Source organism: Alosa alosa, chromosome 8 (assembly GCF_017589495.1).
Source record: "Alosa alosa isolate M-15738 ecotype Scorff River chromosome 8, AALO_Geno_1.1, whole genome shotgun sequence".
In the NCBI taxonomy this organism is placed as follows: domain Eukaryota; kingdom Metazoa; phylum Chordata; class Actinopteri; order Clupeiformes; family Clupeidae; genus Alosa; species Alosa alosa.
In genome coordinates, this window is record NC_063196.1 from 21,905,295 (window position 1) to 21,921,494 (window position 16,200).

The following is a 16,200-nucleotide window of genomic DNA, read 5'->3' on the forward strand; positions in this document are numbered from 1 at the left end:
TACACTACTTTTTTGCATCCTCGGTGCTGATTGAAACATTGATGCATTGCATAGACACAACAGGAGGGATGCTGGCGTACTAGGGTCTTGTTTGTGAAACTGTCGGCGACAAAAAGGAAGTGCAGCGCAGAGTTGTGTTCGCATGGTTACTCCTAGCGACAGGCATGCTAGCAGAAAGGGGATGGGGGCGCTGTCGTCTTTGTGAAGCCAGTGTGTGAAGTCGCATTACTATGGAAACTGGTAAACTCATATGTGAGGCTCTGTGGTTGGAGGCTCATAACGAAAAATAAACGAAAGCCTTCAAAGGAAGGAATGCAAGCGTGCGGCCTAAAAACTTGTGACTTTTCTCTCCCTCACGAATTGACAACCGTCGGAAAATATCAGAGGTAAGTGTGACATCCACCACAGGTGTTAAAACTCACTGTGTACAAGCAGTTGTTCGAATTAATAGTCGTCAGATAGGTGTGGGAGCGGTCTGTTGACGGACGTCATTGTTGGGGTTGTTTATTTTACAGGCCTAATCTAGTTCCTCTCTATGAATACTAAGACAAATCTGTGCACAATGAAGGCTACCCGTTGCCTGATGAGACAAAAAACTATCAAAATGCATGAAAACAGAGGCCTGACATGAGACTATGGCACATTGGTAAACGAGAACCCAAATGCCTTGCATGACAGTAGGCTAGTTTGGAGAGGTTTTATGCAGCTTACTCCAATTTTTGTTGTTTAAAAATGAAAAAAAAAAAAAAAAACGAGAGATATCTGTTTGTTTTGGAGTGATCACAGGCAATCTTATCAAAGTTTCAAAGATGTCCTTTGCCGGTACCAGAGCGGTAAGTGCACCAAAGAAATTGCAGACCAAACTAAGCACTTGGACTCCACTGAACCACCAGCTGTCCAACAGCAATGTAAGCTATGCATCATCATAGGTTGTGTATAGCCTATTGCCAAATAGTGTTCCTGGTCTTATTCACATGAAGTGCATGCTCTTCTTCTTTGTAGATTTTTGAAGAAAGAAGGCTTCTTCTCAGGAAATGGGTGAGGATGTGACAGATGTTCAGTAAAATGAATGAATCACTGAACTAGACAACATATAATGTCTTCCAAGTCTAACATGTTATGGTCAACCAAATTATTTTAAACTCTCCTTAACATATAGTTCATGTTAGGGAGGTCTGCTGTGAATATTTTTGACTTGGAGAGACATCATCTGGCTGATTTCACTGTAGTTGTACTTGGGTGGGCCTGATACTCCTCTGAGATTATAAAGATGGTCAGGTAGTGGATTTTAAGAATAGCCATGTCTATAAAGTATTTATAGAAAAGGCTTCTGAGCCTTGTGCTCAATCCTTAAGGCTCACTGTTCTTCCGTAGTGGAAGTCATCAAAGAAAACTTAAGGGAATACAAGCAAACATCAGAAAACCCATAGTGTTTTATCAAAGCTTCATGTAGCTGTCCAACCTCACCATTGAGACATGCATGACTAGTGCATTTATTGATGTGCGTGTAAACAAGGATCAAACAGGACCAGGCACATAGCACACGGTGGCAAGACTACATACTGTCCTTTACACATCAGCCTCTGCCTTGCAACACACCCCCATGCATTTAAAGCTAGAAAATATTTGACGGTGAAATACTAATGTTAATTTGGTGAAATTACATTCATTTTACAGATTGTATACTGCAGTCTGCACACACATACTTATTTATCTTGCATATGCACAAGGATAGTCAAGTAAAAAAGTGAACTGTTGCTTGAATGTCGTTCCTCTCTTGCAAGCCGGTTTGAATAAAAGTATCAGCTGAGTGTGTAAGGACATTCAGTAGAACAGTGGGATACAATGTATAAAGGATAATACAATGGGATGGTTTAGAGCTGGGTTGTGAGGGAAATCGAAACCTCTAAAAAGCTTTAACGTTTTTGCTTGTCCTCTGCCCAGTTTGATAGGTGGACTGATGGACAGCGTAAGCTGGTGTTGCAGGACTTCCTGTCCAGGTCCTCTGCAGCCCAGCTGAGGCAGCTGAAGGAGAACCTGAGCAGCCTGGTTCCAGAGCAGGTCCTGGACTTCACCGTCGTCCTGCCCAGGGTGGTGTCGCTGTACATTTTCTCCTTTCTGGACCCCAGGAGTCTCTGCAGATGTGCTCAGGTACCAGCTGGCACACACATGATCACGGCACTGGTCAGTTTTTAGTGGTTGTGTTAAAGTGGACATGCACAAGCACTCAGGCCGTATATTTTGGTTAAGGTGCATCACAATACCCTTCCTGTGAACAAAGAGAGCCAGATACTCACACACATGCACACACTCACAGACACACAAGCAGAGGCACTTTCTTCCAATCCATTGCACTCTCAGTGGAGCACAAGCACTCTCAACACCACAAGAGCTCCCTCTCAATCAGATACTCATGTTTTTGTGTGTGTGTGTGTGTGTGTGTGTGTGTGTGCGTGGGCGTGCGTGCGTGCGTGCGTGTGTGTGCGCGTGCGTGCGTGCGTGTGTGTGTGTGTGTGTGTGCGAGTGTGTGCACGTGTGTGCGTGGTTGTCTAGCAGGTAGACAGGCAGACAGTCAGCCATTGTTGGTGGTGTAAACAGATGACCACCAACAGAAACAGACGACGTTCGGTTCTTGTGTCATTGATAAATACACACGTGCGCACACTCTGTGTGATTGTGTGTGTGTGTGTGTCTGTGTGTGTGTGTGTGTGTGTGTGTGTGTGTGTGTGTGTGTGTGTGTGTGTGTGTGTGTGTGTGTGTGTGTGTGTGTGTGTATGTGTGTCTGTTCTGACATGGGATGTTCTGACTCAGATGGTGGCCTTTGCTGGACCCTTGAAGTAGGTCACACAAAGGAAAGGAAAACAGCCCTTTGCAAATCGTGCACACTCACATAATGCAGAAGTCAGAAATTCATTGACTTAATGCCCCTCTGGAGAGATTAAAACTTAATTTCCTGCTTAATGTTTCTGTAATGTGATCCATATAGCTGTACTAAGCAAAGACGCACTAAATTGAAACGAAAGCCCAAACACTTTGTGGCAATCTAGGATGTGTTGATTGCTAATGCCATCAGGGTGTTACTGCAAATCTCCCTGTAATCTGCAAGTTTCAATTTCAGTTGAAAAGTTTTCAAACTTAAATTTCAGTCTTCAAGTTTCAAAACCTGCTACACAAGTGCAGAGACCAAAGCCTTGTTTATGTTTATGAGTGTGTGCATGCATGTGTGGTCTGTTGGCCGGTCTGTTGCATGTGTCATCTGACTGTTGAATGTCCTCTATGTGCTGGGTAGGTTAGCTGGCACTGGAAGAGTATCGTAGAGCTGGACCAGGTATGGATGCCCAAATGTCTCCGACTGGATTGGTGCATCGACTTTACCCCCACACCATTTGAACAGGGGGTGTGGAAGCGCCACTACATAGAGACAGTAAAGGACCTTCATATCAGCAAACCTAAGGTGAGGATGACAATGATGGCCAATCAGATAACTTGTCACTTGCATTTAAATGAAAGGAATTATTTAGCATATGAGCTATTTTTACTTTGATAATATAATTATAAAAAGCTAATACATTCTTAATAGCATTTCATCTTCATTACTACTGATTTCCAAAGTAACCTAATCTATTTGCACAACTTGATTGCATTAGTTAAAGTTAAATAGGCACAGAGAGACTAAATTAAAGCTCCTAACACAAATGATCACATATCTTCAATTGTTTACACTTGTGAAGGCCGAGGGCTATTGCATTGTGATGCATGTATATACTTTCTTCCACTGGTGTAAATTACCCCTCCTTGAAAATCAGCAAATCAAGTCACTCCTTAAGTGTTTGCGTGGAAAGATAGACATTGCTGCCAGTCTACCACTAAACCCCCACATATAAATACAGTAAACCAGTGATTCTCAATCTGAAATTCTCAAAATGAGAACTACCTCAAAAACAATCGGCTCTCCAAGTACTAACAATATGACCGGTATTTAAATACAGTAGGCCTATTTATCTTCATAATTTACATTGTACACTGTTTTCGAAGAAAGACAAAATTAGTTTAATTGAACTAACCTTAACCAAATTTAATTTTAGTCTTTATGAAAAAAATATCTCGGAGACTCTCGGAGTACCACTAGGGAGAATCCGCGTACCACCAGTGGTACCCGTACCACAATTTGAGAACCACTGCAGTAAACTATGGGAAGAACTCCAGATGTGAATAAAATTTAGCTTTAACTTAGCCTGAGTGAACCCAGACGAACTTGGTAGCAAATTTGAATTAGCTCTGCAGGTCAGTCTGGAAAGGAGCCCATTAACGTTAGTTTCTGAACCACCAAAAACCCAGGAACGTGTTATTTCTTTGGAATTGAGAAAACAACCGCATTTCAAACCTTCGTTTGCAAGAAAGATGTATTTGCTGCACTTCTGAAATGATTTGGTAGAGTTTAATGCACCAATTGAAGTTAGATTTTACTGCAGCAAGTTCGGAAACAGGCATCAATGCTCCTTTCCAGACGGACCTGCAGGGCAAATTCATATTTGCTTACAGGTTTGTCTGGATTTACCCAGGCTACCTTTAACTTGTATTAAAATAAACAGGATAATTAGTATAATTTACAAATGAGAGAAAATAGATATTACATATTTTTACATTTACTTGGTACTTTTATTTCGCATTGTTCACTATCAGTGTTCATCAGTTTGCCGTAGTGGACACATTTATGATTCTAAGAATATACCTCTCTCTGATAGGGTTCTAGTATTGGAATTATGGGACAGGAAGGAGGTATATGTGCTCTCTCTCTCTCTCTCTCTCTCCCTCTCTCTCACACTCTCATTATCCCTTACTGTGTCTAAACAGACTCCAGTCAAGGATGAGTTTGTTGTGCCCGATGTGAGGGCGATCGGTCAGGAAGAGGAGCAACCCCCTTCGTCCGATGACAAACCCAGAGACACACGGGGCAGAAAGGGTGTTGCTAGGCATAGCTCAGTAGTTGGGACTCTGACAGGACTTCCACCATGGAGGCATGCTGACAGACACCCCACCGACACCATGCGCTTCAACTACCTCGAGAACCCAGACCCTATCGAACAGGCGCGGCTAGCGTAAGAACTGTTTGCTGCTCTGGCATGCATTCCCATATTTGTGTTCTGTAATGAACATGAGGTGTAGAACATGCCCATCATCACATGTGTTCTCACACCTGCAAACTTGTCACCTTTTGGCTACAGTCACCGTTTCTATGTTAACCAGGGTAGTTGAAGGGAATAGGGTTTTGTATGCTGTCACCTTTTTCACTACTCAGAGTACACACTACAGAGTTTGCAGGTCTGGTTCTGTTTTGACTCTGATATGTTAAGTTAAGTTATACTTTATTGTCCAGTACAGAAATAGTAGTGTGCATACATTCATCACACACACACACACACACACACACACACACACACACACACACACACACACACACACACACACACACGCTTTGAGCAGTAAGCTCGGAGCCCACACACACTAGAAGCTCAAGGTGTAGGTGCTCAAGTGGATGTGGATGTGGGAGAGTGCTGTTCAATTAACTCTCCCCACCCACATTTTTCCTACCAGTCAGGGACTGAACTGGCCACACTTCGCTTCGGTCACAAGTCCGCTTCTCTAACCGGTAGGCCACCGATGCCCACAATGTATATGCTGTCTGTTAGATAAATGATGGAGGATGGTCCCTCCTCAGTGATGCTTAATTTCACTAATTAATTTCAAGTGTAGCTTGCTACACAGCTCTCCTGTAAGCTCTAGTTGTAAGAATATTTTATTTTATTTATTTATTTTGATTTATCCTTGAGTCCCAGTGAGATCTTACATCTCTTTTTCAAGGGAGCCCTGGTAGTAAATGTAAATTAATGTCAATCTAAAACATAATAATAAAAAGACCTGCTTAATATATAAATCCATTTATATAATATATGTGACCATTGTAAACCAAACCAAACTATTATATTATATGTGACAGACATTTCATAACACATTAATTACTGTGAACATGGTACAAAATTACAAAACTAGATGTGCATCATACCAACTGGCCATAAGAGCAACATCCACTGTTAGGTGATAGGACCACAGTGTTGTACAGCAACAGAGACACCTGGTTAGCCTGACACATTTGTGATAATATAAATGTGGGTCAAGGTCATCTAATGCTGTGGATTACAAGGGCATTGATGAATTGGCTCTGTTGTTCGGGAGGAATAAGCTCAACAAAAACTGTTTAGCCTAAAGGCAAGGCTCCAGCATCACCTAGCTCATAGATCAGAGGCATGGAGTATATCTAGTACAGAAATGGGAAGCATTCTGTATGTTGGTATAAACTGTATGTGAATATAATATTGTATATACCGTGTGTGTGTGTGTGTGTGTGTGTGTGTGTATTTATATGAAATGTGTGTGTTTTTTTTCAGTGAACGATACAATGAAAAAAAGGTACGCTGCTTGCTACCACTGAGTGTTTGCCTCCTTTTTTCAGACGGGCGAAAGGGGGGCGGGTTCATCTGAGCACGGCACGGCAAGACAGCAGCAACAACAAGAAGAAAGCGCTCTCAGCCTCTGCCTACAAACTGCGCAAGGCAAAGTCCCTGGTAACGTTGAGCCCCCGACAAAATATGAACATGACTGTCCCGGTGACCTTGCAGCTAATAAAGGAGGGAAATAATGCAAAGACGTCTACTGAGAGCACACACCCAGCAGGCGTGAGGCACAGCCTAGACAGCATTTACATGGCAAATCATGCAAATTGATCTCCGCAGCAGGAGAGAGGGGAAGGGGTTGGAGGAAATTCAGGGAGGAATTGCTGTAGTGTTTGAAGAGGCTCTGCCTTTGTGCAGTGTGAACATGCCCATGCATAATGGAAATTTGGTATTGTGGCATTTTTATGCATCTTATAAATCCATCTCATTGGTGGCATAGATATGCCACCAATGAGGCAACGATACAGGGAAGCTGTCTTTTAAATCCATCACCTTGGTGTTTTGGCATAACTGACTGATAGGTTCATTTTTGTATCCTAGTTGTCTTAATGACACAGAAAGACTATCTGCAGAGATAACACTGAGCACAGATAATACTGAAGTGTAACTAACCCATCACTAGGCAACTGGCATTGCCTCAATCCTTGCAATTCCCATGTTGTATCATTTTATGTCCTTCCTCATTCACAAATCCTTGTCATATTATACACATCTCCTGTCTTGATATCTTATCTGGCACTTACCACAATGTCAAACATGATTATGGTGAAGTTTGACACCAATGCCCTGCAGCTTTGTTTTGCGAGTTCAAGCGCCTGTGCACCATTCTAGCAGAGTTAGCAAAGCGATTCAGGTTCACCAAGGAGACAAACATTTTTAAATCTTTTTTTCCTTGCCCACATGGCTGCCCGAATATCTCCCAATGAAGAATCTCATCTTATTACCTCTCATCACCCCTGTAGATGTTCCTGTCACTGGATCTGCAGTCTCGGGAGAAGAGGAGGCCAGACTGGGCTGTCCGGAGTGCTGACCAATACCCTGTTGACAAGGACACAGCTGAGCAGCTGGCACACAGTGCCCAGTGGAATGCTGGGATACGTCCAGCTCCCGTGTACCCCCCCGTGCCCCGGCTAAGTGCTGAAGGACTCAGGGCCTCCTTGAGGTCTCAGAGGAGCTCACCTAGTAAGGGCAAAGGTTAACGGCTTTCAGGTTGATAGCTTCTCATTGTAGCTAGTACAGCAGTCCCAGTATTCGGGAGAGCTAACTGCTAACTACGTCACCCATTTGGTATTTGATTTTGCAGAGGCCCTTGTAGGATAACAATGAGTGGCATCACATTCATTTTACCTCTAAGAATACTGCCATTACGCTAAGAGACAGTCAGAGTTCAACTCTTTGTTTTACATGGTCCAAATTCATTTTCTGAGAATTTCGAGTCATGTACGCTGTCATAATTTAAAATAACGTGGCCTACTGGTTAGCGCTTCGGACTTGTGACCGGAGGGTTGCCGGTTCGAACCCCGACCAGTAGAAACGGCTGAAGTGCCCTTGAGCAAGGCACCTAACCCCTCACTGCTCCCTGAGCACCGCTGTTGTTGCAGGCAGCTCACTGCGCTGGGATTAGTGTGTGCTTCACCTCACTGTGTGCTGAGTGTGTTTCACTAATTCACAGGTTTATTGGGATAAATGCAGAGACCAAACTTCCCTCAAGGGATCAAAAGAGTATATACATTTATACTTATAATTGATGTTGCTAAGGCTGTCTGCTTGGTGTGGTTTGTAAACAAAGTAGTTCATTGTCAGCTTTTTGCTCATTTTGTCCACTATTATAAATATTTAGCTATTTGAACAACAACAAAATCATGCAAACCAGTTATAAGTTATCATGCTGCACACTGTCAATTAATGGACGTTGTAGCACTGAGCAGCTATTTACACTTTGACTTCTTAACTGGAAGCAGTCTCTTTCATTCATGCCCCAATTTACATCCCAAATAGGACAAGTATCCAGATTCTGCAGGGATCTTATCTTTGTTCAAGGTGACCTAATTCAGAGAATAGCCTGCTCTATTGCTTACCCTTTGGAATGGGGACTAAGTATAGGCCTAAATGTCTGATCCTCTGCTCCATTCATTTTTATGGCTTTTGCCACAGTATAGGGCCAGTTATTTTAAGATGAATTCAGATGTACTGGTCTACTAGTTATAGGCCTATCTGTCAATCAATAGAGCACTGACACACTCAAAATAGGGAAAGTCTTAATAAATTCTCCAAGTTGTTTTTATTGTAAAAGGCGTAATGCTAAATATGAGCTCCTGTTGTGTTGCTGCAGCAGTGCCACTGTTTGAGGAACGTCCGTGGAGGATACCTTCAAGCCGGGACTCACAAGAAGGCTGAACAATATCGCCACCATCTGGATCATTTCTGAATTGCAACGGGATCCGAAATGGAACAGGATCCATTAAAATGGAAATGGGTGGACTGAACGAAGTAGGCTGTCATAGTAGCCTTTTATGATCGGAATGAACGAAGTGCTACTTTTTACATGTTGAACTGAAATCATGAGACACTTTCGTTAAAAATAGGCTGTATAGTTTGCAAAACTGTTCTACCAACAGCTGCGAGATACAGCCTACATTTTTTGTAATTTAATTATGCAACTAAGTTCTACTCAGAAATGACCTAGGTTATTTGATATGTAATCAAAAATCTGCTGCTCGTCCGAAATGATCAGTCAACCTTGGAACAATTTATTGTCATGCCAATAAACGTTGCTTTTTACAGCCATAGGGTGTCGCTGTATGATTGGTTTTGATTAAGGCCCAGCCTTGACTCCACATTTTAGGAAACTCCTTGCTTCTGACAGAACCTCCTGCATTTTTTACTATTATATTTCAGGTGCAGATTACAATTACAACTTCCTGTATTTCTGACTATTATGTTATAGATGCTGTGCAGATTACAGTCACCCAATTTACATATTATGACTGGCCTGTTAAGAGAGATGTGTGCTATTCTGACAAAAAAGGGAATACAATTAGATGCCTCTGTCATCACCTTATTTCCACTCTCTTCTTAACTAATAAATTCACCAATGACAGCTGAGTGAGCTTTAAACAAAGGTCCATGTTTTGCCTGCACAAAAACACCAACCTACTTCACAAATTGTAGCCTTGGTAAAATTCTGGGTATTCTCTGTAGCCATTTTGTATGGCGACTGTTGGTGTTGTTGTGCGATATAGCTTCATAATCTTTTTTTATAGACAAAACATTGTAGGATTCAGATTTATTAAGCCGTAAGAGAAGGCCTATCTGGAGTTGACAGACAACCCATTCAAAGCACTGTTTCGCCCTCCCTACAACTTTACTATTGGACCGTATGTGCAAGGCCTAGCTTTCATTGGTTGATGAGAAACGCCTGCTCTTTTTTCAAGCCAATTACATTTTTGTTGGGGCGGTGCTCTAAAAGTAGATTTGAGTGCATTTTCTAGTGAATCTGAGGGAGGGGTATGCTTTAGGAAAGATCGTTGTAACGTTAGTGCAGTTGAAGGACGTGGAAAAGTAGCACTTTTTGGTTTTATGTGAAAGCGCTGGACATCTACTTTCGAAAAAAACTGGAACAACTCATCGGTAAGTCCGAAGTAAGAAGGATGGAGTTGATTTGAATGAGCGTCTCGTTTTGTTACACATTTGAACGATTGTTTTCTCTTTTGCTTGGAATGAAATTGAAAGGTATTCCAGTGGGTTCACATATGAAGCCGCAAGGAAGTGTTCCCTTTCATTTAAGTGGAACAAAAAGCCTTTTTAATGCAATCTAAGCCTTGTGTAGTAGTTTTAGATACATATTGCATGTTGAGTTTCGTATTACCCTCATCCTGGGAAAGGAAAGTGTAAACTATTCCCAAACGCTAATTGGCGTGCCTGTTTTATCTACCTAATATAGCTTCTTGATAACGTGTTCCATTGGTTAGCTAGTTAGCTTGGTAGTTGTAGTCAAAGTGCACCCATAAATCTGGTTTGGGTAACGTTAGTTTAGCACATGTTGCCGAGATCTGCTGCTGTGCTCGGCCTGAATATTTGTCGCTGCAATTTTCAACGAAGTCGCAGCTAGCTAAATTAGCCGAATAGCTTGCTTAAGCTCTTCTGGCAAGTCAATTACAATTAGTTATAACTGGCACATTTATTTTAGAGTACGTTGCATGTTGTGTATTTAAGGGTCGCTTAGGGGGAAACCTGAAAAAAATGTCCTTTTAACTTAAAATAGTTGCTCAAGTGATCCATATTGGCTAAGCAACTTAGATTCGTGTTGTGTGTGGTTTTGGAAAGGGTCCTGGGGCTTTTGTGAAAATCAGCATCGTAGGACCTTGAGGCAGTTTCACACTGGCCTTTCGGTTTTAGAAGTCGTGGAGTAGCGTCAATAGGCCGGTGAGCGAGAGAAGCGTAAAGTCTTAGCTGTCAATTAATACATGTGTGCATGGATCACAATGATTACTGGGTGGTTTTGTCAAATCTGTGAAACGTGTGTTCACATCATGTGTTGTGTGTTTAATTCTGACAGCACCCTTTCCCAATGTCTTTGTTTATTTAGTCGATCTATTAAATAATTCACGACTGAGCAGTCGGTCAGTGACTGACAGATGCTTTGAAGCCTCTGGGGTCGTCTTCGCCGCACACACCACTGCAACGGTGTGGCACTGTGGCAGCTTGGCTGAATTCGACCTGCCCCGTTGGCCAGGAGATCATGTGAGAAGCCTCAGGTTGTCGATGCCAGCACCAGACCACAACAGCTGTTCCCTTCCTGACTATCGGTGCCATAGAATAGCTGCTCCGCTCCCGGGAAAATAATCAGTAGAATGTGGATCTCTTTCTCGCCCCCTCTTTATTCAGTGTTGAGGTCGGATGAAAGTGTCTTTTTTAAAAGGCCACAGACCAAGTGGCTCAGTGCCAGTATTGAGTTGTTCTGAATAGCTGACGTTTATCTTCAAACTGTTTTCCTCCCTTTACTGGCGTTCCACTGTCTCCCCAGAGTGGGTTAACTGACTCCTTATTGTTATTCCAGATCCGCAGTGAAATTCGGCCTCGCTGCCAGACAAACTGCGACAGCTGCACCTCTTGCGCGTCGGTGGCAAGGCCTCGGTGAATGCCTGCATTTTTTAACGCCCAGGGATCTTATTGCAGACTTTCTGTGCACTCTAATTCTCCATCGTCCTCCACACACTGAGTGTTTTTGTGTGATAACCACATCTGCCATGGTCGTAGTAGCTGATTCTGTGAATTATTTTGGTGTCATCTGTCTGTTAATTCTGTGCATGGTGTTCTGCAATGCCACTGTCACGCACCTGTGGTTACCAAGAGATTTAGGGATAACGTTTGGGCGCTGTTTGTTCTCTGCCACGGAAATTCTGCTAATTCTGCATACAGGCGTATGGATTTCCAGTCGTCAGTTGGCTGACACTTAACTGACATTAGACATTTAACTGACTTTGTTTTTCGCGGTATCCTCGCGTGCCGCCCGCCTCATTCAAATGGTCTGCGAGCACAAGAGGATTTTGTGGAGTGAACGGATAGGGCGCGAAAGATGAAGGGGGGCGCATGGCTCTTGGCAGCGGGTAAATATATTGTATGCCGCCGTCCAAGTCTTCCCTCGCTGGATATCTCCAGCTGGACGAGCGGCATGTGTGAAATCGTTTGTTTTAAGTCGTCGTGATTCGTTCTTCTGCGAAGAGATTTGCACGAGCTGATGCGTCTTTCTCTCGGCCGTTTTTTTTGTTTGTTCTTTTCCACAACAATGGCCACCAGCCATAGACTCAGGAGACAACACCCACCACTCTGAGTCACCTCTCTTGTATTATATAGGTCAGCTGTATGAAGCTTGACAAACATTTTCTCTGATTTACTTGGAGTGGCATCATTCGTTTACGTTGACGCAGTAGAGCCCCTTTGCCCCTGTTTGTAGACACTGCATGTGCGGTGGAACATCTGTGTAGCATACAGATTCGTCCATCTGGACAGACTGCAGTCCATTCTACTGGTCTTGACCCAACGCTGAATGAAGTCATTGAACTGAACTAACAGCTTCATCTATTTAGTGTAGAGAGTTTGTGGTGGACTTCAGTCTTGCAGTGTTGTTTGATTGGGTTGATTGCTGCATTTCTAGTGTCCAACCATACTTCACTTTTCACTGAATAGGTGTAGTTACTTGTGTTGTGATACTTTAACACGTAAATCTTACTGTATGTCTGTGTGTGCGCGCACGTTGTGTGGTTTGATGTATTATTCTTTCTTGTGTTCACACACATCCTGTTCACATTTCACTCCTTTGATCTGCATGCTGTGAAGCTGATAGGCCTTTATCGCATCTGATTGAGTGCTTGAATTGCGTTCTTTTGTCTTTTTACCTCTCTCTCTCTCACTCACTCACACTCACACACACACACACACACACACACACACACACACACACACACACACACACAGTGGTAGAAGCCTTGGGTGATTTTGTGATTGACATCAAAGTGGATGTTAGTGACCTATAATTAAAGTTACTAAGACAAGTACTGGCATTCTGAACTGATTGAGTTACCCGTTTCATGTTTATCATCAGAGAATGTTTACTTCACAAGGGAACCTTTTTTATGAGTAATTTTTCATGCAATGTGTCTTAATGTTATATAGCTTTTGTTTGTTGTGATGGGACAACTTTGGATGATTGACTGGTGCAGAAACTAGCCACCCTACCTCTCTGATGCAAACAGATTTGGTTTCTGTTCATATTTGCCTCATACATTTTTGAGGCAAATATGATTGGAAGTTTTGTATACAGCTGACTAGCAGGGAGGGAAGCAAATATGCATTGATCCCTATGATCGTATTGACATGGCAACAAATGCAACATTAACTTCATTTTCACGTCCTGTGACTAGATAGCCGCCCAGGCAACCAACTTGATGGTGACAGTGAGCTACTGAGGTTGTCTAAAGCACACCAGCTGGTATGAGATACCTGCCGTGTGCGTGTGCGTTTTGTTGATATCATGTGTGCATAGCACACAGGCCTTGTGTCAGATCTTTTGAGGCTATTGAGATGGTTTGAGTGGCTCGTCCTGATGGGCCTTGGCTCTGCCTCTGCGGGCTGCTGGGATGGAGGAGCGTCCCCCCCACTCAGTGGGTTTTGGCTCCATGGTGCAGAGAGGGCCCTGGCTGTGCTCTACGCCTCGATGAGTGCGCTGATTCGAACAGCAGCTGGGACAATGAGATTTATAGTGTTTTTGTCCATGGTAACAGTTCTTAAAAGCACCACGAGGAAAATGGAGGGAGGAAGGGGAAAAAAAGTGCCACTGTGTGTCTTCATACCGGCGAGACAGCTGTGTGTGTGTGTGTGTGTGTCTGTCTGTCTATGTGTAAATGCCCAGAAATGTCTGCAAAAGCAACAAATCTCTTGGGTGCCATGGTCTAAGGCTTAGCCTCCTCCACACTGCCAAGGCAGCAGTGTAATGACTTGCTTTAATTAAACCTCCTCGCCCACATACGCACACACATGCATGCACACACCTCGCACACACACACACACACACACACACACAACACACTTGTGTGCTGGCTTATGTAATCTCTGGCCCTCCGCGTCCGCAGTTCTTCAGCCGAACTGCGATTACCTCACGCAGGAACCGATAGAAGGTTCCGGGACCTGAGTAAACTGGCCCACAGCTGATCTCCGGTGAGAACAGGCTCCGACTGTTACGGCAGCCAGCAGTGGTTTACAAACAGCTGGAAGTGGGCTTGGAAAGAGCTGGTCCAGATCTCCTTGTGATGACTATTTAATTTTAAGGGCAGCCATGGCCTACTGGTTAGCATTTCGGACCTGTAACCGGAGGGTTGCCGGTTTGAACCCCGACCAGTAGGCACGGCTGACGTGCCCTTGAGCAAGGCACCTAACCCCTCACTACTCCTCGAGCGCTGCTGTTCAGCGCTGCAGGCAGCTCACTGCGCCGGGATTAGTGTGTGCTTCACCTCACTGTGTGTTCACTGTGTGCTGTGTGTGTTTCACTAATTCACGGATTGGGATAAATGCAGAGACCAAATTTCCCTCACAGGATCAAAAGAGTATATATACTTATACTTCCTTAATGTGGGGAGTGGATGGGTCAGCAAGCCAAGAGTCATTCGGTCAGGGTAGAGTTTGAGAACCGAAGCCTCTCTCAGCTGTGATTCACTTCACCAGTTACCTGAAGATAATGTTTTTCTGTTTCATCTCAATGGTACCAACCATACCAGTGAGAACTCCACTTTGCCAACAGTCGGAGGTCCATGTGTAAAGATTAGGTAAGTGATGTGGTGACGTGGTCCAGGTCGGCCAGATCAAAGTGGTCAGTTCCCGTTAGTTTGGATGGGATACACGAGCGGTCTCATTCCTTTCTCCTTTTTCCCCTTTCTCAGACTCACGCACACATAAAATCTTTCCCTCTTACAAATTCCTTCTTTTTCTCACCCACATATCTTTCTGTATTTGTCATTATCTATCAGGCTCTCTCAAGATGCGTCGCACTGTTTTGCTCTCTAGCAACTTCCATTCTACTTGGTCACACACACACACACACACACACCCACTATGTCTCCTATATGAACATACACACACACTCGCTCTCTGTCAGCCTCCTCACAAACACACTCTTTCTCCCCCTCTTGCACGGCCACACACACACACTTGAATACTTGGTTCTTTTGTGTGTGTGTGTGTGTGTCTTTGAGCTGTGTGAACAGAAGTACTATTGAGTCTCGTGCCCACGCTCCCCATCAGAGCCCTACACACTTTAATGTCCCCTCAAATGCCAACCGCCGTGTCCCACCCCAGTCTCCACCCCCATCTTGGTGCACACACTACTCTGCCTGTGTTTGCCCCTCTGCCTCCCTCTCCTGGTCTTGCTCTCATTGCCCCCCACCCCAGTCCTTCTAGTGACTTTGAAGGTAATAATCAATTAAAGATGTTTCGCCTGGTGCATAACTCCAAAACGTAGGCCCAAACATGTGTAGCCTATATAATCATCCAGCCCCTGTGTGCGGGCTCTTCTTTTTCTTTCTAGTGACTTTGAAGGAACAAAAATTTAGCACCACCCACCCCACCCCGTCCCTCAAGGAAAACGTCACTACATCAACATCAACTACAACACCCATTAGTTAACCAGATAGACTTGATGGGTCTCGATGGTGACAGAATCGTTCAGCACAACCTTTGATGCCCTTGGCTAGAGCTTCTATGCACACTGACATCTACCTGTGTGTGTGTGTGTGTGTGTGTCTGACAAGATAAGTGACCGCTTGAGCTAAAATCCCTCCAGAGAAGAGTTGGAAAGAGAGAGGAGGTGACAAATGGCCTCATAGAAGTGGACGGATAATGAGAGCCCAAGACCGAGCGAGGGTAGGGGAAGCATGATTTATGCTTCCAACAGACACAGCAACAGCTATATTAGCACATATGCATAACCCCCTCCATGCCACAGCCGAACTGTGGCCACACTTATACATTTTCTTTAAATAGTTAAATATATAGACTTTACTTTACTTTATTTCTGCATTGTTGCACTATTGGACTTACTCATTTGCACCATCACCATGACCACTATCACTATTGCACTACCACCATGACACTCATTCGCACAGAGCACCTTAGAGCACCTTACCATACCTTACTA

At 43.7% G+C, this 16,200-nt stretch overlaps 2 protein-coding genes across 4 annotated transcripts in view; both read left to right on the forward strand.

The window, feature by feature from the left end:
• Positions 1-268: 268 nt before the first annotated feature.
• On the forward strand, positions 269-9,269 carry fbxo16 (F-box protein 16). The gene is made up of 9 exons (XM_048250195.1): positions 269-386; positions 778-908; positions 1,003-1,038; positions 1,945-2,151; positions 3,290-3,454; positions 4,855-5,099; positions 6,512-6,623; positions 7,475-7,694; positions 8,845-9,269. Exons 2-9 carry the CDS (start codon positions 810-812, stop codon positions 8,907-8,909), a joined length of 1,149 nt encoding a protein of 382 aa, XP_048106152.1. The 5' UTR covers positions 269-386; positions 778-809; the 3' UTR covers positions 8,910-9,269.
• Positions 9,270-9,998: 729 nt separating this feature from the next.
• The window catches only part of fam49a (family with sequence similarity 49 member A), a 33,937-nt gene continuing 27,735 nt past the window's right edge, over positions 9,999-16,200 (forward strand). For all 3 annotated transcript variants that reach the window (XM_048250199.1, XM_048250198.1, XM_048250196.1), the window contains exon 1: positions 9,999-10,142. The gene's annotated coding sequence lies outside the window, so the exon portion shown is untranslated. The remainder of the gene's footprint in view (positions 10,143-16,200) is intronic.